This window comes from Coptis chinensis, chromosome 2 (assembly GCF_015680905.1).
Source record: "Coptis chinensis isolate HL-2020 chromosome 2, ASM1568090v1, whole genome shotgun sequence".
Lineage (NCBI taxonomy): Eukaryota > Viridiplantae > Streptophyta > Magnoliopsida > Ranunculales > Ranunculaceae > Coptis > Coptis chinensis.
Genome location: NC_141457.1, coordinates 103,396,936 through 103,421,533, shown reverse-complemented (window position 1 = coordinate 103,421,533; position 24,598 = coordinate 103,396,936). Strand labels below are relative to the sequence as shown.

At 36.6% G+C, this 24,598-nt stretch overlaps 4 protein-coding genes and 1 non-coding gene across 5 annotated transcripts; 2 read left to right on the top strand and 3 right to left on the bottom strand.

The window, feature by feature from the left end:
* The first annotated feature begins 1,746 nt into the window (after nucleotides 1-1,746).
* TRNAI-AAU (transfer RNA isoleucine (anticodon AAU)) lies at nucleotides 1,747-1,820 on the top strand. The gene has a single exon. It is a non-coding gene; the product is annotated as a tRNA-Ile (tRNA).
* A 703-nt stretch (nucleotides 1,821-2,523) lies between these two features.
* On the top strand, nucleotides 2,524-6,540 carry LOC147519882 (CO(2)-response secreted protease-like). The gene is made up of 9 exons (XM_086591427.1): nucleotides 2,524-2,809; nucleotides 3,223-3,485; nucleotides 3,573-3,684; nucleotides 3,921-4,464; nucleotides 4,774-4,874; nucleotides 4,960-5,202; nucleotides 5,288-5,402; nucleotides 5,477-5,693; nucleotides 5,793-6,540. Exons 1-9 carry the CDS (start codon nucleotides 2,619-2,621, stop codon nucleotides 6,350-6,352), a joined length of 2,346 nt encoding a protein of 781 aa, XP_086447553.1. The 5' UTR covers nucleotides 2,524-2,618; the 3' UTR covers nucleotides 6,353-6,540.
* A 1,085-nt stretch (nucleotides 6,541-7,625) lies between these two features.
* LOC147519881 (SKP1-like protein 1A) lies at nucleotides 7,626-9,867 on the bottom strand. Its single transcript, XM_086591428.1, has 2 exons — nucleotides 8,878-9,867; nucleotides 7,626-8,105 (listed from the first exon to the last, which is right to left on the bottom strand). The coding sequence occupies exons 1-2, from the start codon at nucleotides 9,172-9,174 to the stop codon at nucleotides 7,932-7,934; spliced, it is 471 nt and encodes a 156-aa protein (XP_086447554.1). The 5' UTR covers nucleotides 9,175-9,867; the 3' UTR covers nucleotides 7,626-7,931.
* Nucleotides 9,868-10,441: 574 nt separating this feature from the next.
* HPR (hydroxypyruvate reductase) lies at nucleotides 10,442-14,394 on the bottom strand. Its single transcript, XM_086591411.1, has 13 exons — nucleotides 13,850-14,394; nucleotides 13,654-13,737; nucleotides 13,429-13,569; nucleotides 12,601-12,722; nucleotides 12,424-12,505; nucleotides 12,051-12,123; nucleotides 11,887-11,978; nucleotides 11,670-11,744; nucleotides 11,465-11,572; nucleotides 11,295-11,372; nucleotides 11,074-11,118; nucleotides 10,859-10,973; nucleotides 10,442-10,759 (listed from the first exon to the last, which is right to left on the bottom strand). Exons 1-13 carry the CDS (start codon nucleotides 13,970-13,972, stop codon nucleotides 10,737-10,739), a joined length of 1,161 nt encoding a protein of 386 aa, XP_086447537.1. The 5' UTR covers nucleotides 13,973-14,394; the 3' UTR covers nucleotides 10,442-10,736.
* A 1,331-nt stretch (nucleotides 14,395-15,725) lies between these two features.
* On the bottom strand, nucleotides 15,726-20,537 carry LOC147519879 (protein MID1-COMPLEMENTING ACTIVITY 1-like). Its single transcript, XM_086591410.1, is given in 9 exon segments — nucleotides 15,726-16,048; nucleotides 16,174-16,267; nucleotides 16,844-16,950; nucleotides 17,578-17,649; nucleotides 17,829-17,938; nucleotides 18,525-18,619; nucleotides 18,621-18,935; nucleotides 19,326-20,067; nucleotides 20,324-20,537. Coding segments are annotated over 8 exon segments (1,257 nt in total). The 5' UTR covers nucleotides 19,737-20,067; nucleotides 20,324-20,537; the 3' UTR covers nucleotides 15,726-15,995.
* Nucleotides 20,538-24,598: the final 4,061 nt, after the last annotated feature.

Genomic DNA, 24,598 nt, shown 5'->3' with positions numbered 1-24,598 from the left:
CCGCGCCCTCAAATATGTGAGGGCCAACTTTTGAGGGTTTTGACATGCATTTTTGAGGGCCGGGTTGAGGGCCTGAGGGCCAAATTATCACCCCTACCAACAATCTTGTTTCATTGAGATCATGTAGCTGTCAGAACATGACAGAAGTTCGATAAGATTATTTTAGAAATTGACTTCAAGCAACTAAAAAAATAAATAATAAAGAATAAAGAATGTTAAAGTTTCCTTTATTCTAGCAAAATATCACGTAAGAGAAAAGATAAACCATAAGTGAATGGAAGTCGGGATCGTCACCTAACAAACAAGCTTTCTCAGGTTGTGCTCCAACTTGACAAAATCTCAAGTAGTTACCCATTTTTCATTTACTTTCACTTTCATTGTTTATTCGTAATGGCAAATGAGATGATTCTAAAAACTTACGAAAGAGATAGGAGTGATAGAAACAACTATTAGAATATGTCCTATATGTAAAGTCCTATGTTTGTATAAGTGTGGACATCCATATTTAGTAGTTTCTATTATCATGTTTTGAGTTACTTCACACCCAAAGTAGGTTAGTATAAATATGTAACTCTGGGTAGAGAACAATAACTCACTCTGAACTCAAACCCTAATCTCTCAAACCCAACTCTCTCAATCAATCAATCTCTATTCTTCTCCATTGTTCTTCTTCTTGGTTTATCTCAATATATCAATGTCACAACTCTCTTAGCATTACCACTAACATGGAATTTAACAACAACCGGAGAAGATGGATGTAGTAGTCATATCCGTGACACATGAGGTAATTACTTGTGGCAGGTGGGCCAGATGCGGAATAGTAAAGAGAGGACATGCTGTAGTATATCAAGTCCGCAGAACCCTAAAGGCAGAGGACACCGAGGCGACACGTGGAGAGGCAGTGAACACTGGATGAAAGGGGGATCAACGAACCAAAAGAGAAAGAGGTGATATAAAGAGAAGAGAGAGGTAGAGAAAAAAAGGGAGGAAAAGACAGAGGAGGAGAGAAAGGAAAAGAATAGAAGTGAGTTCGGAGGGTGTAAATCTAGATAATATAATGGACATGTCTCACAATCTACCATTACAGATGATAATGGTGATGGGTGAGAAGGAGATACATTAGAATCTGCAATAAAACTAGGAATTAATTTTTTGTTGTTTCAAAAATTTTAATTGGAGATGGAGGTAGTGAGAGAGTTGTGAGAATGGTGTTGGTTGGAGAAGAAGAGTCTCGGATCGAAGTGTGTAGGAAAAGTTAGAGAATGGAGCTTATGAGGGGAAAAACATATAAATAAATTATTGATGGTCCTACATGACGTCATTAAAAAAAGAGTAAGTAGACATGGAAGACAACTTTCATTAGATCCGTTAGATTAAAAAGATTCTAGGGCTAGCAAATTGAGTTAAGAAAATCTGAGTTCCTAGAACCAGACCCTTACCATATCAAAGTAGTGCCGCTGTGGTGGTAACCATTTCAGCAATGCAAAGATTTGATCAACACCAAAGACTATTCTAAATACTGCTGCCCAACAGACATAAAATTCTGATTTTGGAGTTCATAACTACACAAGCATTTTCGGTGTTTAGTGGCATCAATTTTCAGCTTGTACATGCACTTGCACTCCAAATGCTGTCAATGCCGCTTAAGCAGTTCATAACCATGTTTTATTTGGCTAGGTTTGTCATGAGCAAATAGAAAAAAATAAGACTACCGTATGTTAGAGCTAGATGATTCAAACATCAAGAGCTCTGTTAGCTCAGTTGGTTAGAGCGTCGTGCTAATAACGCGAAGGTCGCAGGTTCGAGACCTGCACAGGGCAGTTACACGCTTAAATAGAGAAAAGTAATTTTGTTTTCTGAGCCACTACATATATACATGACCAATGATACCGTCAACACGAAAATTGTTTACAGTTTACACTCAAGTAGAAACAATAGACATTAAACAACAATAAGATCATAGCAATCCTACATAATCATATCTTATTACCTTCCCATTTTGTTACAGTGTGAACTGCACCAAGCTCAAGATAATTTTTAAAGTGATTCTATATCTTGTTTGTCATACACCACTAAACAGGGCTATATCTTTCCCCCTCTTTCTTGAAAATTGATTTTGGTTCATCACTTCACCTACAACCCGAAAATCCTATCTCCATAAGCCAAGTGCATGTACAAGCTTGACATCTTTCCATATTTTTGTGAAGAAAGTGGAAATCCAAACAGTCACTACCACTAAAAGAAAATTTTATCTTAGTTTCCCCCATTGAAATGGCATGAAGAATAGTTGTTAAAGTTGTTACCTTAATCTATGACCATCCTATCAGTACATTTCATTAACGGGCCATTGGTTTACACAAGCCATGGTGCACTTTGGGTGGTCTTTAAAAGTTGGGCGGCCGGCGGGTATGCACTATGCAGTGGACAGTGGACACACGTCGATACCCACCCATAAAAGTCTGAACAAATTTAACTCTTATACTCTCTATAAATATAGGACCAAGAATTCTCCAATTTTCATCATGAAATACAAGATAAAAGTTATCACACTATCAACAGAAGAGATTTTTTTGGTAACTATCAACAGGAGATTTTTTTGGTAATCATCAACAGAAGAGATGAAAGGCATTTCCGTATATTGTTATGTCTTATTTTTGTTCCTCTTTATATCTCTCTCATTTCTTGGAGAAAGTAGAGCAGACAAAGGGGAGAAGAAGAGTGTTTACATAGTGTACACTGGAGCTGCAACTTCGCGATTGAGTTCATCGAGAGATAACCACATTCAGATCCTCAGTTCTGTATTAAAAAGGTTACTTACACACAATGACTAAGTTATCTGATCCACACACAAAAAAAAACAACTTAATTGGTATAGAAAAAGGCAAATGTAAAAAAAGAGTTGTCCAGGTGCTAGGTTAATATAGCATCACTTTTGGTCCAATGGATGGGTGTACAAGTTCATTGCAAACATTGAAACATTTCAAAATTAAAATTCTAGATAGACAGCACTATAGAATATATTCGTTAAACAAATGATATAGAGAATTAGAGACTAGGCAATAGACCACACTCTTAAGTCTTAACACACTCAAAACCAATTTTGTCAGTTAAGATTCTGCGGTCTTTTGCTTTGTAACAAGCGAATCCCCCGAATGACTTCTTGTTGTGCAATTATGTTATGTAGCTGTTGCAAAACTAATTTAATAAGGTTGGATTGATCAGGAACGACGACGCAGAGAAAAGATTAGTTCATACTTACTCTCGCGGCTTCTCAGGGTGCGCAGTTTGGCTAACGGAAGAAGAAGCACGTCTGATTGGCCAAAGAAGTGATGTTGTCTCTGTTTTCGTAGATCCCATCTTTAAACTCCATACAACTCGGTCATGGGATTTTTTGCAGTATGATCTAGAGACATACTCCACCCCAACTTTGAACTCTAACGCATTGTCAGATGGATATGACACCATCATTGGAGTCTTTGACACAGGTCAGTCCATGTCCCATGAGTACATAATTCTGTATAATCAGTACGTGAGATGCAAATAAGTTAGTTCTTTTCGAGTTTCGCCATTAGGTATATGGCCAGAATCAGATAGTTTCAACGACAAGGATATGGGGTCAATTCCATCTGGATGGAAAGGAACATGCATGGAAGGTAACGACTTCAAGGCTTTTAAATGTAACAGGTAATAAACTACTCTTTTCTTGTAATGTTAAAGCGTTTGATGAGAATTCTCTAGTTATTGTAATGTTAAAACTACTCTTTTTTGTAATGTTAACACGTTCCTATGACTGCAATTATACTTCTTTTACCAAGAGCATTCTGTTATAGCGATTCCGATTTAGTTAAACTTGAGCTGAATTCACAAAATGGATGCCTATGAAATGTGTAACCACTGTCATTTTGTTGTGGGCCTAGCAGAAAATTGATTGGTGCAAGATATTACAAAGAAACCATTAATGATGAAGATGATAGGCCCAGCAAGCATCTAAATGATGAAGGTAATACAGCTAGAGATTCACAAGGTCATGGGACACACACAGCCTCTACAGCAGCTGGGAGTTACGTTTCAAATGCATCATACTATGGTCTAGCTGCAGGGACTGCCAAAGGTGGATCCCCTGGGTCAAGGCTTGCTATTTATAAAGTATGTGCATCAGGAGGATGTCGTGGATCAGCCATCTTAGCAGCATTTGATGATGCAATCAGTGATGGAGTCAATGTGATATCATTGTCTCTAGGCGCAGCTGCATATATGAGACCTAATTACTCAAACGATCCAATAGCAATAGGAGCATTTCATGCAGTTGAGAAAGGAATAACAGTAGTCTGCTCAGCTGGAAATGATGGACCTACCTCAGCATCGGTTGTGAATGCTGCACCTTGGATTTTGACTGTTGCTGCAACTACCATCGACCGCGATTTTGAATCAGACGTCATATATGGTGAAAATAATGTAATCAAGGTAATACTCTACTCATTGATAGAACGTCGAATTTACCTAATGTCTTGCTTACTTGCTTCCAATTTCCCTTGGACATGAATAATGGCAAGTTACAATAGAACCATTTAACTCACGCAATGCACGTATAAACCAATTTGGCCATGAAGAAATAGCATCAAATCCCTTACCAAAGTTCCTACTAAGCGCGCACTTCCACATGACACACGGTAGTCTTCTGCCACAATACTCGTGCACAGAACTGCATATGCTGCAAATATTTGCTTATCTTTATCACCATCAGCATTCATGGATATTCTTTTCGAAGCACAGGGTGGAGGCATAAACTTCTCCAATCTAAAAAGGTACCCTGCACATCCATTAATATATGGAAAATCAGCAAAGACGAGTTCAAGCACCGACAACCAAGCAAGGTAAGTCAATTGATAAAATTAACAGTTCCTTCTGTCAGTACATTTTTATAGATATGTCAATCCTTAGACATTTATGATGTAGCAGCAACTGTGATCCAAATGCACTAGACGGAAACAAAATCAAAGGGAATATTGTTCTTTGTCACCATTCGGATGGAAGTTATTCAAAAAGAGAGATAAGGGATGGAGTAGAAGACTTGGAAGCAATTGGATTAGTTCTTATTAATGACTTGGAAAGATCAGTTCCTTCTCCTTCTGGAAATTTCCCTATGACTATAATCTCTTCTAAGGAAGCTGCTGCTCTTTTATCCTACATCAACTCTACTAAGTAAGGCTTCTTGGAGTAATAACATATTTATTATGAGATAGTTTTTCCCCGTGAACTCAGAATTATGTCATTAACATCCCCGCAGGAATCCAGTTGCTACAATTAGTCCAACGGTAACGGTGACAAAATATAAGCCAGCTCCACAAGTCGCATACTTTTCATCTAGGGGTCCATCTGATCAAACCAAAAATCTTCTCAAGGCAAGGGTTTTATTAATTGTACTCCTCGAATTTAAAACTGAGGTCACTGTTAATTTGGACTATTAATTCTTCAGCCTGACATCGCCGCACCAGGTGTGAACATTATTGCAGCGTGGATCGAAACTAACGACTCTTCAGATGTACCCACGGCAGCACAGAAATCATCCTCGTTCAATCTGCTCTCAGGAACTTCCATGTCATGTCCACATGTTACTGGCATTGCAGCAACAATTAAATCAACGTACCCTGGTTGGAGTCCCTCAGCAATCAGATCAGCTATTATGACAACAGGTCAGCAATTATAAGAACTAACAGATTACAGAAAATAACTTTGCAAATTCTTTTATTCTTTCCACTTTCATATGGTTGTTTACTGGCTTTTATGTGCAGCAACTCAAATGAACAATGAAAAGTCACCACTAACATCAGACTCAGGCTTGACGGCTACTCCTTTCGATTATGGTGCAGGAGAAATAAGCCCAACAGGGGCAATGCAACCTGGGCTGGTATATGAGGCAACTACTAATGACTACTTGCAATTCCTTTGCAATTATGGCTATGACAATGCAAAGATAAAAAATATTACTAATGTCACCGGTGCATTTAGTTGTTCCAAGAACTCCAGTAAAGATTTGATCTCTGAACTCAACTACCCGTCTATTGCCATTTCCGAACTAACCGTGGAAGGCAGTAAGACTGTGACCAGAACAGTCACAAATGTGGGGGCCGAAGATGAAACAACTTATGTTGTGATCGTTAATGCGCCACATGGATTGGATGTGAAGGTGACGCCTGACAGATTGCAATTCACAAAGACCACTAAGAAGCTGAGCTACCAAGTAGCCTTTTCAACGACGGCATCATCTCTAACAGATAAATATCTGTTTGGTTCACTAACCTGGATCAATGGGAAGTATAGAGTCAGGACTCCGCTTGTAGTCAGTTCCTAAGAACATAAGTCTAGATTTGCTTGTTTATACTTTGAGAAAGGGTTATAATTATATGGTTATTTTAAAAAAAGAATCATACACAGATTTGCTTATGACTTAGGAGGACGAATTCGGGAAACCGAATAATTTGTACTCAAGAAACTAGATATGTCAAACTGTGGACAAAATTTTGCTTCCAGTCGGAGAAACCACCGTTGTCATTAAAATTGTTGCAACTGACGTAAAATCCACACATTACCCTAACACCACAACCAAGAACGGCTAAACTCGAACAAAAATCCATGCAATTTATTGATCGAGACACCGGACTACCATACAGTTTGTATAATCATTGTTGTTAAAGTTAAAATCAATTACTGCCCTTTTAGGCGGGCACTGCTCATGATTTCGAATGGAATCCTTGAGAAGGCTAGCAGTGGTTAAATGGACTACGCCAAAAAATACACAGCAAGCAGCAGCAAATGGAGTACTATTTTTTCTTTTTTGTAAAAAAAAACCATCAACCAGTTGGCCTCCATTCGAGCCGTCCACAAGGATATACAGAGTAGATCCTTCAGGTCTTGAGTCAGATAGAGGGTAGATCCTTCACCTTAGGTCTTGAGTCAGACTGGAACTAGATGACATTTTCAGTCTTTTTAGCTCTGGAACTAGTCAGACTGGAACTGCGAAAACAATCAGTTATGTTGAGTTACCTAAACAAGGGTATCAAATGTGAGCCAGGTTTAAATATTCTCTATTTGCCGAACCTATTAATAAGACAACACAAAGGGGATTAACAAATTCATAATAATTGAAGATAAATACCGTTTCAGATCTTCAATTGGACACACAAACTACAGCCACTTCTAGGATTTTCGACAACCTTTCCCAGATTGTCCCATTATGACCAAGGGCAAACAACAGAAAGAGGAAGTGTTCAGAGGGAGGACAAACAACAGAAAGAGTAGAAGTGTTCAGCGGGAATGCATACTTGATGTCCTAGATCGACCTCTCTCCCATCCAACTTTCTCAAACAATTTATAACACGAGATATAACCAACACAAAAAGATGTTGTTAAAAGAACCATACCACATTTTGATGCTGATTCAGGGAGGATTTCTAGGATATTTAAATTTGTAAAACAGGCTCTTAATTGGACTAGCCACAAGAACAGAGTTCAACTTGCATGCACTGCCATCCAAACCTAACATTTACTCTCATATCGACTAATCATACATATGTGAAATAGCACGCAACACATGCACATAGCACAATAATAAAACAACTAGACCATAAGACAAGCAACAATATGGATTAGGTTTTAAAACATGTCCAAACCATCACCAACAACAGATAGAGCGGAGATAAAAATGTTGAACAAAAGAAGGTTCACCGGCACAGTATAGATGAGACAAGCATTTCTCAGCCTGTCATAAACTGAAAACCAACCAGGTAATCCGTACAGATGGGCCATAAAAACTAGCAAAAGTTATAACATTAGATATATATACGAAATAGTATTGAAGTCTTTCCCTAACCAAGAAACCATAAAACCCTATGAAACACCCTTTCACCCATCCAGACAGAAAGCCATCTCATTTACTCGAACGCCCACTGATTCTCCCTCCTGACCTCTTCCTCTTCCTCCGGAGTGAAGTCATTCTTGATGTTGAAAGTCTTCCTGATCTCCTCAGGGGTCTTTCCCTTGATCATATCAGCCACAGTCTGGCAAGTCAGATCAAGCAGGCTCTTGATGTTGAGATAATTTGCAGCCTGTAAATGTTAACGACATACAAGAAACACAATACTTAGAAAAACTAGGATCATACTGCAAATTTAAGGAAAACACTCCACAACATTGTCGAGATTTAAAAAAACACACCCCAAACAATAAAGAAACAAAAAAAATAAGTATCACCCTTCATGCACGAGTACACACACATGTCAATATTAGCACAGCACCACTGTCTTAAAATACAGCATCATAGTAAAAATCAAGGACAAACACAGCATAACATTATCACCAATTTGTTTCAACTGACGAAAATCAGATCCCAAAAGTTGAGCAATTTAAAAGTCACAGAAAAGACAATGTTTTTAACATGCACAAATAGTAATTTATGAATAAACTCAAAGACAAATATATAATATATCAAAAAAATGATATCAATCCACCATCAGATAACAACATCTTAAGTCATACAGACCTGAACGATGCTAATAATACCATCATCAACAACCGATTCCACAGTTCAATAATATAAACTACAATTTAATCCCAATTAACAACCCAATATCATATTCCAATAAAATAAACTACCAATTAATCTCATCACCAATCACCAACCCCAATTAGAAAGTAACAAACAAAAAAACCTGACTCACAAACAAACGAACAATAAAAAACCCAAGTTTCAACCCAATCAACAATCAAACCCATCAATTTCAACAACCACAGATCACAACATAAAAACCCCCCAAATCCACACATCGTAACATCAAACCCTAGAAAAAAACAAAATAAAAAAGAGGTAGAGAACATTACCAAGATAAGATCAAAGAGAGTAGCCTGATCAACCTTAACAAACTCAGCATCCCAAGCTTTAAGTTCGTCATCAACAGATCTATCCTCAGTTTTAGGAGTCTCCACGTGTTTCTTACAATATTCAATCACTTTCGACAAGATCTTGCTTGTCACATTAGGTAAAGGGATTCCATCATCTGCACAGTCATCTTCAATCATGTGTTTTATTGTTTGGGATTCAACTGCTACTGCTTCATCAACCTCGAATGATTCCCCGTCGCTACTTTTCAAAGTCACCTTCTTCTGAATCTCAGCCATAATAATAATACTAGTTATTGATTGATTGTTAAATAGAACAAACAAAAACTAGAATTTTATTTTTGAGAAATTGAAAACCCTAACCCTAGATTAAAATTTGGGAACGCGATGAGAATGAGGTGGTGTCTGAATAGGGGTATTTATAGAGAGGTGTGTGGGTTGAAAGAGTCGGTGATTGAGTGATTCGGTGGTGGTGTTTCTAAAGTAGTTTTAATTACATACGGGTTGAGTGGTCACGTGATTGATGTGTATCTTTGCGTGTGTTTTTCGTGATACGCATAAGCCATGGATGGTTTTTATTGTTACGTGACCGTACTTCTATTTTGGTTCACACGTGATTGATGTGTTTTCACTGTTTTGTGATGGAAAGTAAGGCTACCCAATACAAAGGTGAAAAATAATCTAGACGGGATGTTAGATTTCATCTGAATGTAAAAATTGAAAAAACGCGCTGTACGGAATGAAATATCCCGTCTGAAGTTTAAAAAAAATCAAAAATACGCGAGACGGAATCTAATATCCCGTCCAAATTGAGTATCTACTAGCTCGTTTTTAAATTTCGCGGTTGGAGGAAGTATTTTGATAGTTAACACTCTGGTTTTGAAGTCAAATAAAGGAGCGCCAGGCTCACTTGCATGAACAAATGACGATAAGTAATTTATTTGGATTTTGGGCTGAGAAGTTGAGCACTATAATGTGTTCAATGGTACCTCAAGAGCTATCAAATTGAATAACCTTCACCGACATTTTTTTTGAATAACATGAGAATATATTTTTTTCGATAGAATACACTATACAGTATGAGACTGAGAGTCAACTGGGCAGCCTTAACTCATTCTCAATAGTGACTTGCAAATATTTTTAAGGGAAAATATGAACAAAACAAGAACATCAGCTGTCATACAAACTTTCTTTGGTTTCACCAATTTACTCTACAAAATTGTTTTGATTTCTTCTTCACCATAGAGGTAGTCTACATCCAAAAAACAACTTGGGCTCCAATTAACTCCAAGAGGATATACTCAAATCAAGTGCACACAAGTTATCGTTAGACTGGTTTATGATGTGCAGAAGTGCAGGACCACTTGTATAAACTATGATTAGTTTATGTGAGATTGACCAATGAATAGGGAATCATATGGAATTATCTAAGAGAGTAGGTCATCCCTATGCCCAATTAGTTAAAAAAAGTGTTAAATAATTTAGAAGGGTATCTCTTGGGCAGAGAAAATTCACCAATCTGATTTCAATATTGGAGATATAAACATTTTGCTCAAGTGGTAGCTTTCATTCCAATATGTCAATGGTTAACACGAATCACAGGAGCACAAGTAAGCACGTCCCCTTCTTTCGAAGGAACCATATGATGTGAAATGGGAATACAGCTATATCCGAATTTAGAGACAGGAAACGGTCAATTCATATAACAAGTTCCGAAGTACATGTGCATTTCTATAAAGTATCCTTCCAATAATCCTAAGACCTGCAAGAGTTTATGCCAGCAATCTTTTAGCACGCCCAGTATTGCACAACAAGGTCCAGAGAAGATCAAGCTCTTCTGCTTAAAGCTTTGATGCAGTTAGGCCTACATCCAACAAGATTATTTCCAGCTTAGGGGAAAACCCAAATATCCAATAGCCAAAATTTACGCAAAGGTGATGACTTCAAAAGATGAATCCCGTACCTAAGGTTTTTGCGTTGACGATGCTTGGAGAAGCAGCTGGAGGGGGAGAGTTCTCATTCAGGAACGGTTCTACATTGTTTGCATTGGACCAAACTGGATACCCTTTGATCTTCCCCTGTTATATGTGAGGACGGCAGTTTAATTCCATTCCTCAAAGTTATAATTCATTAGAAGAAAAAAAAAAAAAAAAAAACGGATGCTCATTTTCCCCTTACCAGGACATTCAAAGCAGCTAGTGTTGCCATACCTTCGCGAGTCCACTATAGAAACAAAAAAGCTTACAAGCATGTCAATTATCAACAACTGTATTAAGGTACTACTTGAGTACATCTGATATTAGGTGACAAAATTTAACGCCTAACAGCTGTATGCACTACCGGATTCTATGCGGTGAGGAAATCTACATTCTAATCTGCAAGTGTAAAATCCGTTTTACCTTTGAAGCGGAAGCAATATGTGGTACAACAACAGCGTTTTTCATGTCAGCCAGTCCTGGTTTCATGTAAGGCTCATCCTATTGGAGAACAATGACACAAATTAGTTAAACAATAAATTCAACCAGAGTAACTCAGATCTAAATTGATAGATAAAAATGAGGTAACAGACCTCGAAGACATCAAGGCCAACCCGAAACATGGGGTTCTCTTTCAAATGTTCAACCAATGCTACTTCGTCAACCACTGGCCCCCTACTACAGTTTATAAGGATTGCTTCCTATATTAAGAAATCACTTTGTTTTTAGGTTAACTTGGAATTGCATATATCACACCTAAATTATGAATAATTGACATTCACAAATATAGAACAACACCTTCTTCATGATGGCAAGCCTATCTTTGTTGATCAAATGGTACGTTGTTTTATCCAGGATAGGATGAAGACTTATCTGGAAGAAGCATCAATCATCGCTCATCAGTGAGTGGTCCAATTATAGACTATTGAGGTAAAGCTCTGAACAAAATTTTAATCCTTAAATATTAGCATTACTGTTAGAATTTGGACATGCCAATTAACCACAACTGTCTCACCAGATCACCCTCTCGAAGAACTTCTTCCATACTTGCTGCTCTTTTCCATGTAACTGGCTGTTCGCCATTGGCTTTAAGGAACTCCCCATAAGCTGTAATGGAGGAAATATAAGTACAGGAGGAATTTTGAAAATACGAGAACTTGGTAATCAACTTTGATATACCTGTAACAAATTTCTCTAGCCGAGTGGCTTGATACAAATCATAGTATATTAGGTTCATTTTGAAACCTTCAATCTATAAAACAAAATAAATAATACATGGTTAAACACATTTATGTACGACATCTGACAGCACAAGTTAAAGAATTTCAAGGTAAGACTCAGTGTAAGGAAAAAATTACACAAATTAAAAATAAAATAAAAACAAGTATGAAATATCCGGAAATAAAGGAAGCACCGCGGAAGGAATGCAAGAGTTGATGACAGAACGGAAAAGTTAAGAGAATCACTAGGGAACATTGTTAATGCTTTCCTCGCGTATACAAACACTTTGAAGTTCAAATTGTAAGAAAGTTATTCAGTTTATGGAGATCACCATCATCCTAGCATAAGCCGATCCAATGCGACCAGCTCCAATCACTCCCACAGTCTGCCCCTTTAGCAAGTTCCCCACGAACCTATATATTATGTACTTGTTATACTGTGCACTTGACATCCAACTATATTTTGCATAATACAACAACAATAAGGAAGCAAAATTTGTATGTCATACAGGTGCGGAAGCCATCCATCATATAGACCAGCTCTCATGAACTCATCAGCTTCGACTATTCTCCTGGCAGCTGCTAGAGACAGTGAAGCTGCCAATTCTGCTGTTGTCTCTGTAAGTACACCCTGCCAAGTAGACTACTGTTCAGAAATCTACAATCAAAGCCATGGGGTGTGATAAAGTTAAACGTTTGTTAAGCTGATCCCAAACCATGCTTCATTACTTTATGCTGGTCCTATTTCGGCGTTGTAATTGTTAAATTGATTTGGTCAGGTAAAGGCAAAGAAAAAGCTAGACCAATGCGCAAACTAAGATTCTACTAGTTAAAATTAGGATTCTGAAGGGTCAGCATGAGCAATTCTATGCTTCTGCTGACTCAAATATGTCATGGTTCGAGTCAGCAATAGAATTTAAAGAATCAAACTCACCTTGGAAACAAACTACAGCTCTACACAGATGCATGAAGTGAAAATAAATGTTGATGTATTTGAATTACACATGGAGGAATATGCTAAGGCTCATTTCTATTTCTATAAAATGTATGTTCATATGTATGTATCTCTGTATTGCATCCAGGTAATACACGTATTGTGTATGGGCTGATCAGTATGCCACACATCTTGAGAGTTATCACAAGAGGATCTAATCACAGAGAAGCACAGTTTCAGAATCTACTATTTAATTATGAGAGAATCATGGTCATGGATCTCATATCCTTAGAAGATAGTGTTGAATACTGAATGTGTTCATATGCACATATCCTCACATATGTAACATACTACACAAACACTATACACTATAAAATACTTTCTTCTTATGAATGTGACTTACAGGAGTGTTTCCTACAGCAACTCCATATTTATTGGCAGCATTAACATCCACATTGTTGTATCCAACAGCCATGTTACTAAAAGCTTTCCCTCCAGCTTTTCTCAAAGCAGAGAATAACACATCTCCCCAGTCTTCTGTCAACTGTAGGACAAACATGAAGAAAACAAAGTTAAACAAACAAAAACCAAAATTTTAGTTAATTATAATGTCAAGAAGATAACCAACCTGTCCAATCACACCGTCACACTTATCGCCAATGAGAGCTATAATATCCTCCACAGACAAGATGGTTTTCTTCAAAGTACATATCTAAACAATAAAGAGAATTTAGGACTAGTCATACTTGCAAAAACTTAACATGAAAAAAAGAATTCAAAACTCAACAAAAAAAAAACTTATAATTTGATGCAAGGAGAAATACTTCAACTCGACAGTCCTGATCGGTTAGAAGACGAATCCAACGGGTCCCAGGCATGGGTTTGGTGCTAATGACTCTATATTTTCCATTTGGGTTCCAAACCTCAATGGAAACTGGCTTTGCCATGAAAACTTGCTGTAGGAGTTCACACCACTAAATATGTCTTTCAATTCATTTGCTTCTTATATTCGTGATTTTGTAGGACACGAGCTATCATTTCACATGGTCCTGTTGTTTCTATCTCAATATCTGAATTCTGAAAAGCATTTATATGTGGGGTCCACTACTTTAATCAACCGTTGATTTCCAAGGGTGCTACTTAATATATTGTTTTGAGATGCAGGAGATAGGTTTCTTTTTTGTAGGATTTATTTTTCTTTTGAAGAAGATAAAAATTACGCCTGTTGTGTGGCAAACCCGTTTGGAGTTTGTGACCTCTCGTTCACAAGCTCAAAGATAACGAAGATAAGAAGCAGAGGAAATGTATGTCCTTTTTCGGAAGGGACAAGTGAAGTCTTATTCGTGGATGGTACATGTTAATTTGCTCCACATGTTGGTAATTTGGTATCCACGTTAGGGCATCTCCAATGGGTGGGCTAAAATTACACCTCCACATGGCGCCACCTAGGTGCCATTAGGATTTTACAACTTCAATACACTTCAAGTAACGTCCATATTTAAATTAAAATGGTACGTTATTTTAAATGGTCGTCCGAGTTTAAAATTTTCAAATTGTGACTTTAGAAATAATAGATAGGGATGACACTCCAAGTGACGTCCGAATTTTTTTTTACTCAGACATCTGTTCGAGTGTCGCCCAGATTTTTTATTAGCTGATAGCGAGAGAGTAAATTCCCCACTCTCTCTATCAACTAATACTCTATTACCTACAATATAACACTCCCATTAGAAAGAGTTTTTTGACATTTGTGGTGTAAAATTTCCACTCTATACGGTTTACACTCTCCATTGAAAATGCCCTTACAAATGACATTTTTATGCCCTAACCTTCTTATCCTTTGGTTCATTGTTTTTGTCAGTAACTCATCGTTAGCTTCATTAAACAAAATGGGGAGAAAGAAGGAGATAACTTATCGTGTTATCTATGAAGTCTAGAAGCAGACTTTTTGCTTAGGAGGTTTGTGGGCGGTACTTTAAAGAGAAATGACATCACAAGGACTGCCATGTCAAGAAGAAGCTATGAGCAATTGGCAAGTAATGTTAATTTGTATGTGTTGAAAATTTGAGATGACAATTTGCCTGTCATAAAAACATATACATCCCTATGCCTTCATCCCCTAAACGGCTAAACCAAACTTTGCTCTCAAGACTTCATGTAGTAACCTTTAAAAGTGGTTGACAATATCACAATAGTGACATCTTACTGAATACAAAAGAGAACGCAATTTACCTACGCTTGGATCACAATTTACTTATTCTTTATTGGCCAATGCAACTATTCCCATTTGATCGCCCCCTTCATCACGACATCCTTTAGCCTATATTTAGAATTTATCACAAAGAAACGACTTTGTAATAGCTTCCACAAGATCACCTTAAAACCTGATATGATACGGAAACTAAGGAATATTGTTGAAACTTGAAAGAGACCTCGGGGGTGAGCTTCAAAAAAGAATGAAATAACAACCATAAAAGGGCATGGTCTGAGGCTCTGAACCTTTCGTGCAGTTCAAAATCTGTTAATGGAAGTCCAGTGTCATGGATGAAAATTGTCACAGTATGAAATGTGTGACCCAGACCTAAAATTTATCCAAGTAACTAGAAGACTGGAGATAGAATGTACTTATTTTTACCTCAAACGAATATCCATCTGAGAGACTATTGTACTCCATTTGATCATTTTGATGTACCACACAAGTCACATAAACATTGTATGCCAGTATATATTGAGAGAACTAAAAAAGTTCAATTAAAGGTTAGTCTATGATACACGCTGACCTGAAAGGGATATATAGAGATTTACATACCTAAACTAATGCACACAATGACACCCAGACTACAATTTCAAATGACAGGGTAACTAGTCGTTACCTTTACTAAGCTTAAAGAAATTTAAAAATAAAAATAAAATAAAATATAGAATGACAAAGCACCAACTGACTATTGATTTTCCTTGATATCAACAGACTCAGGATTCCATGTACTGAGAAGTAGGTGGGCTAATTTTAGTCTTCTCAGGACCTGCAAGACAATACATTGTTATATAACTAACACCTTCTTACTATTTTACGGTGGAACCGCCAGATCAGAGCAAAATGTAAAATTTCAGTTAACAGTAATTAAGTGCCATGTTTGCGATATCATACCATAAACTCCACGTATCTCCACTTCACGCCATTCTTGAACTAGGGCACAACAGCAGCACAGCAAATGTGAGAGGAAGTCATCACAGAAGCCTCCCTGTTAATGAGCCAAAATGTTAGAACCATAGTGAAAATAGAAAGATTTCAAAACCTTCCTATAGTATTAATGAAAGAATGTACTGCTGCTAAGAGGCCAAAAAACATAAAAGAAGCTAGTGGTCATAGCTGCCCAGCCTATAATTTTCACACCAAATACCTTGGAAGTTTGTCGGTACCACGATTCACAACTTCCAGTTCTTTTCTGGTTTCTTTAAAAGATTTAGAAAAATAAAATCTACAACTACCACAAACCGTCAAACCATTTACTCAGTTTAACAGTGAAACACAGTCAAACCATTTACTCAATTTAACAGTGAAACACTAGGATGATGCTTGAATAAAGTAATTTGTGGTTTTGCAAATACAAGCCCTCATTAAGAGACAATATTACTTAATAGTCCAAAATGTTCCACACTTGAACGTATGCCAATTCAACTAGTAGGCATCATCCAAATTGCTTCTTCACAAACTGTCAATTATATTGTCTCGAATTCTAAAATTCAATTCATTTAATCCCAAATCAAGTTACAACATGATACAAGTTAAAATAACAGTAAATGGAACAGCATATTACAGTGATGTTCAGCGTCTTTCGCAGCTTCCTTCTAATGCAGCAGGTATGGCAACAACAGGCCAGTATTAATGAATAAGCCATCAAGTCATTACATGCCTCTGCTGGAGCTGATGATCAGTGAAATCAAAATATTATCAACGTGAAATTCCAGTAACACACACACCATAATCAAAGCTTTTCATATCTTTCACCAAAATCGTGGAAGTTGCAGTTCAACTCTTTAACTCGACAGAAAATAGATGGTGTTCTTATTGTATGCATAGTGTTGGTGCGAGTGTGCCACTGAGAAATAAAATACACATAAAACATTTCATAACAAGAATATAATAGATAGCATATATACTCACTGACATGTTATTGGCTGATTTTTTCAGGTATTATTGTTTTGGAACAGGGATGAAAAGCGGGCAAACTTTCCAGTTCTACTTTTCCTTTGGATTCACCTTGAGTATAGTAGGTTTAGTGCGATTTAATGTTTACACTCTCTAGATCTTCGGAATTTCACATAAATCTGTGTTCTTGTCCTATACTACAATTGTGTTCCTTCTTTGTTATAAATGCATATAAGGACATGGCTTAGGTTTCTCTTAACAACTACTTTATAGTTGAGTCAATCACAAAAATAATTACCATCACTTTGCCAAGAACGAATATTATCATAGATCTCTACTAGTACAGAAGATTTGGAAAGCAACCTTTGAAAGCCTAGGTTACCATCACTCAAGCATACTTACACATGTGCCTGTTAGTTGCCACAGTAGCAATCTTTGAAAACGTGCCACAAGGATAGAAAAAGGTCTTGAAACCTGTAAAAAGGCCACAACCGTTACCAAATACAACGATGATTAGAACTTAATACAGCCTTACTGGTACACAGGGACTGACAGTACTCACCGAAATGAAAAGGAAACCAATATAATAAACTTGAACCTACATTACAATAATCCAAAGACGAGGAAACCAAATAGAGGACATAATAACATACATAAAGATGGCTCTGAGCAACAGTCAAGTAAATCTGTATGCCACTCTTCATGCCGATGTGATCCTTTAGTTGATAACAGATCATCCCCCGATGAAACTGAAGATGTATTTCTGCAAAAAAATAATAGTGGCATCAGAAACATCAAAAAGGCAGAACACACATGAAAACAGAACCAATCTTAGCTTTCATACTATGCTCTGCGAGAAATAATAAAAAAATCAGAGATAAAGGTTTAACCAACAGAAGAGGGACCTACAGGACTTGCAGGCATAGGCATGTTCTCGAAGTTGCAGATTTTACTATAATAAGATTTGAAACCTCTGAATATACATAGAGCGTCAACGGTGCCAGCGTTTTTCCATCTAAAGGAACCTACAGCTTCACAGGCATCCATGTTCTCAACTTCTAATAGTAATAGATTATACTCTACTATGTGAAATTCATGCTTGAGGCAAGAAAAAGAACAGCTAACTGCAACTATAAAATCCACCACTTTGCTCCTTACTTATTGATTTAAGATACAAGCATTAAAATTAAGTTAGGGTCGACTATCAAGCATACACGGAGAAAATGAACCATTCTGATATGATCTGGAAACTGTACTGCTTTTTTAAAAACCATTCTACTTTTTCTTATCCTGTTTCTGGAAAATGCTTTGCATATTTTGACTGACATACGAGCCAGAGGGAAACCAACCTTGAAGGTGGTGCACGTGTACCACTTTGTTTTCTTTCAAAGGTATGTACTTTGTCATCATTGTCATCCGAATGATTGAACTCCTCTACCTTCTTGAACTTTTAAAAAGGGTGAACCTTTTTCTGGTAAAGAACACGCAGCAGATTCTGTGACATCAAGCAAATGCTGAATCACTTGACATTGACCAACGTCCATGTTAGCTTGCGACATTTGCAGTTCCATTTGCAGCTTCTCGTTCTCTTTTCGAAGAGCTTTATCAATAGGTAAGTTGTAGGAACAAGAAAGACTCTTTTTCAGCACCATAGTATCATTTGTTGATGGCTCTGGTTTTAAGATTACTGTCTGTACCTGCCTGTCCTCTTCATCTAAGGTGTACTCATGTTGATCCCTTTCAATATATTCTAGTCTTTCCTGCCAATTTGAGAGAGGTAACATACTCTAATCAGAAAGGTTTGAGATTATTTAAAACCGAAAATGCCAACATGACATCCTTTTGCGTCACATAATCATATGAAGGTGCACAAAGCAAATAGTAATCACTAGCACTAGCACAACGACAAATATATATATCAATTCATATTACAGGAACAATAACAATGACTTGATGGTAAGAAACAAAAGTCAAAAAATCTGTATCAGAAGAAAATCACAAGCATTCAACTCCAACTGATGAGTAAGTAATCTCTAGACTTGATCCAGTATGGTATATAAAACGAATAAACAAGATCTTAGAGGAAATAATTAGATTCTTAAGTAATGGAAGTAAGAAGCGCGGAAAGGGGAACAACAGGTATATCTTACCTTGACCCTGGCATTGTCGACAAGAGTAATTAGAGGCACAAGCCGCAGGTACCGATCAATTTCCTCCTGAGCCCTCCTAAAGTGGTATACAATGTTCCATCCCATCGCCAGAAGATATAAATAGCTCCGGTCTTGGCAACTATTCACCAAAACATAAGACCTTCTCAAGGCATCCTCCAGCTGCTCTAATGGTTCCCTAGTTTCTGGATACCGCTTTAACTCAGATATTCTCAGCTGTTCTAACAAATTCCCAATTAGTTTTAAATGCATTGCAAACTGCCTGCAATTCTTCTTGTGCATTCGGGCAGTCGCTGCAGCCTTCACTATCATCCCAATCAGGCGCACCGCATCCAAACCCGTGAGCTGTGCGACATTCGCAAGCTCCCCAAAATGTTCCCAACTAGCAGCCATTTTCACCTCTCTCTGAACCTTTTATTCACTTGTCTGAATTTGATAACTGGGCCCGAAATTTCTCCTCAAAATCCCAAATTTCATCAGCATTACACATAAAAGCCACTTTGACTAAATTCAATCAGCTAAAATTAAAAGACTTCACACTTCCATTCATCTTCTGGTTCACAATCCCTCAAATTGAACTCACATTACCCATTCTTTGAAGAAATCTCGAAGTTTCAAGTAGATCAAACACTCTTCTCAAAGATCTTATCAGAAATAATACTTTACTGCCAGATCTTCAAGTAGGTTAGCTTTAATGCTACAGCATTCACTTTCACCTAATCACCTGTACCAAAAATAAAGCAAAACGAATCAACAAAATCTCGTAAACTGCTCAGCACGCTTCTTTATAACAAAAAAAAAAAGTCAATTCAAACAAGAAAAATAAAGATTGTCTGCAAAACACTTTAACTAGAATAAACTAAAAATAACACCAAATTTACTCAATGCAGTTGGAGTTAAACCAAACATTAATTCTTCACGTATTTCATTAATTACCGACAAAAAACTACTTTACAATTTTACATAAAATAAAAACGCACCAAATGCATAAGCAGAAAAACACCATCTATAACATTGGAAACTGATGAAAATGACAGATCAGCACAAGTTCAAAAAGATCTGGGTTTTTGTTTTCAGTTTAATTTATATGGACAAAACGTGAGTGGAAAACAAAGAAGACTTCGATTTGTGTGAAGGTTCACACATTGCTTAGCGGAAAAGAGTTTTCTTAATAAGGACAGAAACAATGAGAGTAGTGTGTTTATCTTTGTAACGAGAGATTTATGGGATGGGATTAAGGAGTTAATCAGTGTCTTTTAAGCTTCACTATCTTTTTTTACACTCTCTCTCTGGCATTGTCTGTCGTCGCAGTGTACACTTGGCTGTTCAAGTACACAGAACACAGGATAGAAAAAAAAAGAGTATATCCCACCGAACCGCCCGAATACCCTTTAATGTCTAATTTATTTACGTTACTACCCTTTTTAAGATGCTTCTCGCACCAGTGCACTACACCGAGTTTAACGTTCCAACATAATATTGCCACTTTTGCTCGCCACTGAAGTGAAATACAGGAAAAAAGAAAGGGCAAAGGTAGTGTGGTCATCAGTCACCTACATGAATCCACTACAAGATCCTAGTATCCCCACTTCCCCACGCGTCAATGGCTCAATATGAAGTAGGGCCAATAAAAAAATAATATACAAAAATAGGGAAACCATATTGCAGTTTTATTTCGACTTCTGGCAACTACTAAAGGGGACCATTAACAGTGCCAGACTAAGGTATTACGTTTGCATTTTGATGTTCATTCGACTATGGACCAACATGTCACTCTACTCTCTACTCTCTACTCTCTACTCTCTAGTCTCTTGTTGCAACAAACCATAACCCGGAAGGTAAGATAATATATATCCAAATGGAATGTCAAAAAAACCCATGGGATGTGAAGAAAAGTCAAGCGGATAAACGGTTGGATATCACGAGAAGTGACCACATCTCCAACTGAAGCTCATAAGTCGTGCTCCTTCGGTTAAACGGCATATATTGGACACACCTAAGAATCTAAGGAAGGTAAAGGTCTCTTGACTCTCTTCCACGCCATACACCAAACAAGATTTGCCTCCATAAAACTCAGAAAAGGACTGGGGCAAAGGATTCAACTGGTAAAACAAAGAATTTTGGTGTTTATTTTCGAACACAGATTACATACGCCATCATGGCTCCAGGTCTCCACCTCTTATTTTTATTTTTTATTTTTTTCTCAACAAAGTTATTTAGATTAGATTGATGCACGCACGTTATGTGTTTGCTTACAGTACAGAAAAATAATATTTTCAATCTATTAAAAATATAGATGTGTTTTGCTTAAAACATAAAAGAGTAATATCGTCAATTTACTAAAAAAACAGAGATAAAATAGTCAAAATAAAAATCACAAAAACCAAACCATATAATATAATGTAAGACAAAATTACAAAGAGATTAGAGATACATAAGAGCATTCCCAATGCAGGTGAAAAAGAGGGGGATGTGAAAATTTTCACCTCTTTTTGGTTCAAAACTAGTGCCCAATGTAGAGATGAAAAAGATGGTGACTATTTTCCCAAATCATTTTCAGGATGAAACATTCAACCGAGATAGTGGCTTATTTGTGAATTTCGGACAGGATGTTAGATTATGTCTCGTGTGTTTTTAAAAAAAAAAATGGTTTTTTTTTTCTGGACGAAATATTTCATTCTGTCTCGTATGATTTTTTGATTTTTTTTTTAAATTTCAGACGGGATGTTTCATTTCATTCGGAATATTTTTTCGATTTTTACGTCCAAACGGAATCTAACATCCCGGCTGAGATTTTTTTTCACATTTACATTGCGAGAGAAAAAAATTGGTTTGCATTGGAAATGCTCTAACTAAAATTTAAACAAAAATACTGTAGACACGGTTGCGATTTTTGAAATAGTTTAGATATTTTTGAGGGCAAAACCCTCTTTCTGTGCGTGCATTAGGAATTAGGTTTGCACATGGCGGTTTGCCATGTGCAAACCACGAATATCGAGTGGATCCGGTAAAGTGGTAACTCCATCATTGTGCAGTAGGACCACAAATGTACTGTTAATTATAAATTTTTAAATATGGTTGAGATGAATGACTGACGCAGTATACACTGTTATAATTCGTTTTTTTTTTACGAAGACAGGCTGTTTAATACTTTAATTTGTTATTCACTTGAGAGAATACTAGAATGCTCACAAAAAAACAAATAAAAAAATGAAAAAAATGGTTATCAAAAAAGAAAAAGTATAATGTACCCAAAAAAAACATACGATTAATAAATCGAATATTATAAATAGGCAGTAGCCATCTATAATTGTCTTTCCCCCTCTTATCACCGTTTTCAGTAGCCATCTATAATTGAAAACCGACCTAAACCGACCTTCCATTTAATTTTGGGTCTTTTGCATTTTGGTCCTACTATTAATTGCGAATTTAGGGTTTGGTCCACAATTAATCGTTTATTGCAGTTTGGTCCCAAATTGCCGTTAAAGTGTGTTGACCGTGAGTTGACCGAACGGTCCACGTCTATTCCATCCATATATTTTCTAAAATGCCTATAATACCCTTCACATGTCGTACACGTGACTTATTTGAGGACCAAACTGCAAATATTGTTATTAAAAGTGGGACCAAATTGCAAATATTGCTATTAAAAGTGGGACCAATTACTAAAAACTACACATGACATCATCTCATTCATTCAATCCAACGGTTTTAAACAATTAACATTTTTTTTCTTGAATACCACTCCACCACCACCTCCACCCTCCATAACAATCTGAATCGCCACCACCACCACTATCTAACAACAATGTACGTCATTAACACAATCAACTACTAATCAACTACTCATTTTTTTTTTAATTTATTTCAAGTTAAGATAAGAGTTGTTAAAAAATTTGTCTCATTTATTAAGGAGTTTAAGTTGAAATTTCAAATACCCAATCTTTTTTTTTTATTATTTTTATTATTTTTTATTTTTTTAATTCAAAATTAATTTTTGTAGTCTTATAGTATTTTAAGTTCAATAGGACAAATCAGTATAGTCAAGGCGTTAAAGCGCACCTAAGGCGCAATACCCTCTCTGTGCCTTAGGCGCAAGACGCGAGGCGTGGCGCACGCCTGATTGAAGTGAGGCGCGTAGTAATAAAAAAATAGATAAATCAAATAAAAAATTAAATAAAAATTAAATATGACATGAATTATCACTAAATTACTTAGCTAAACTTTAAAATTAATTTTATGTGATTGTAAACATGAAACCATTGTAGTCATTTAAAAGAAAAATCTTAAGCAATAAGTAAAAAGCAAAATAAAACTCGTATCTCTCAAAACAATCTAGCCCAACTTCAATATACTAAAATAATGAACCAATCGAATTGAGCCAAATGAGTTATTTATGAAATAGAACACGTGATTCAAATTTTAGAATCCCGTAAAACTTCATTTAATTCATTTTTGTGTTTTCTCTCAATCCATACAACTTAACAAAAACTAGTTAAAATTAAGTTTCGAGTGTACTCCAGAATAAAACTTACTAAATTTGTAAAATTTCTTGTACCATACAACAATTGGATTGAGTGTAAATGTGTCACAAATAGCAAAAATTGTAAAAAATATGAAAAATTGTAAAGTTAATAAAGCATGCTTGTGCCTCAATTAAAAGCACACAAAAGCGTGAAAAGCAAAGCATGTCATGTTAGTATCCACACTCACCGGGGCGAGGCACAAAAAAAATGCGCCTATGACTACTACACTGGACAAATGATTTTTATCTTTCGCATAAAGTTGAGAAAGCTTAGATGGCGGTGATTCCGTGGAATGGTGATGAATGAGGTGATAATTGAGTAGTGGAGAAGAAGGTGGTAGTGGTTATGGTGGTAAGATATGAAGAATATAAAATGTAAGTTTGGGACTCGGTTAGTTGAGATAAATATGGTGTAAGACGAGTCGTTGATTAAAATCAAATGATTAAATGATGACTAATGATTTTAAGGGTAAATATGGTATTATAAAATTTTAGATGGATTGACGAGACCAAAATACAATAAACGATTAATTATGGACCAAATCCTAATATCACTATTATCACTAGGACCAAACCCTAATATCACTATTATCACTAGGACCAAACTGTAAAATACCAGTTAAGTGATGGCTGTTGATTAGTTTCACGTGCTGTACACGTGTTAGGGTAATTTGGGTATTAAGAAAGTATAGACGGACCTATGTCAATTTGGGACTAAACTGCAATAAAT

Excerpts from the sequence above, each read along its gene's own strand:
- LOC147519882 (XM_086591427.1), top strand. The coding sequence starts at position 2,619 with ATGAAAGGCATTTCCGTATATTGTTATGTCTTATTTTTGTTCCTCTTT. Across the intron at positions 4,875-4,959 it reads AGCACCGACAACCAAGCAAG|CAACTGTGATCCAAATGCAC; the intron begins GTAAGTCAATTG and ends ATGATGTAGCAG. Across the intron at positions 5,203-5,287 it reads TCCTACATCAACTCTACTAA|GAATCCAGTTGCTACAATTA; the intron begins GTAAGGCTTCTT and ends ACATCCCCGCAG.
- LOC147519881 (XM_086591428.1), bottom strand. The coding sequence starts at position 9,174 with ATGGCTGAGATTCAGAAGAAGGTGACTTTGAAAAGTAGCGACGGGGAA. Across the intron at positions 8,106-8,877 it reads CTCTCTTTGATCTTATCTTG|GCTGCAAATTATCTCAACAT; the intron begins GTAATGTTCTCT and ends TAACATTTACAG.
- HPR (XM_086591411.1), bottom strand. The coding sequence starts at position 13,972 with ATGGCAAAGCCAGTTTCCATTGAGGTTTGGAACCCAAATGGAAAATAT. Across the intron at positions 13,738-13,849 it reads ATCAGGACTGTCGAGTTGAA|ATATGTACTTTGAAGAAAAC; the intron begins GTATTTCTCCTT and ends TTTATTGTTTAG. Across the intron at positions 12,506-12,600 it reads GATGGATGGCTTCCGCACCT|GTTCGTGGGGAACTTGCTAA; the intron begins GTATGACATACA and ends CATAATATATAG.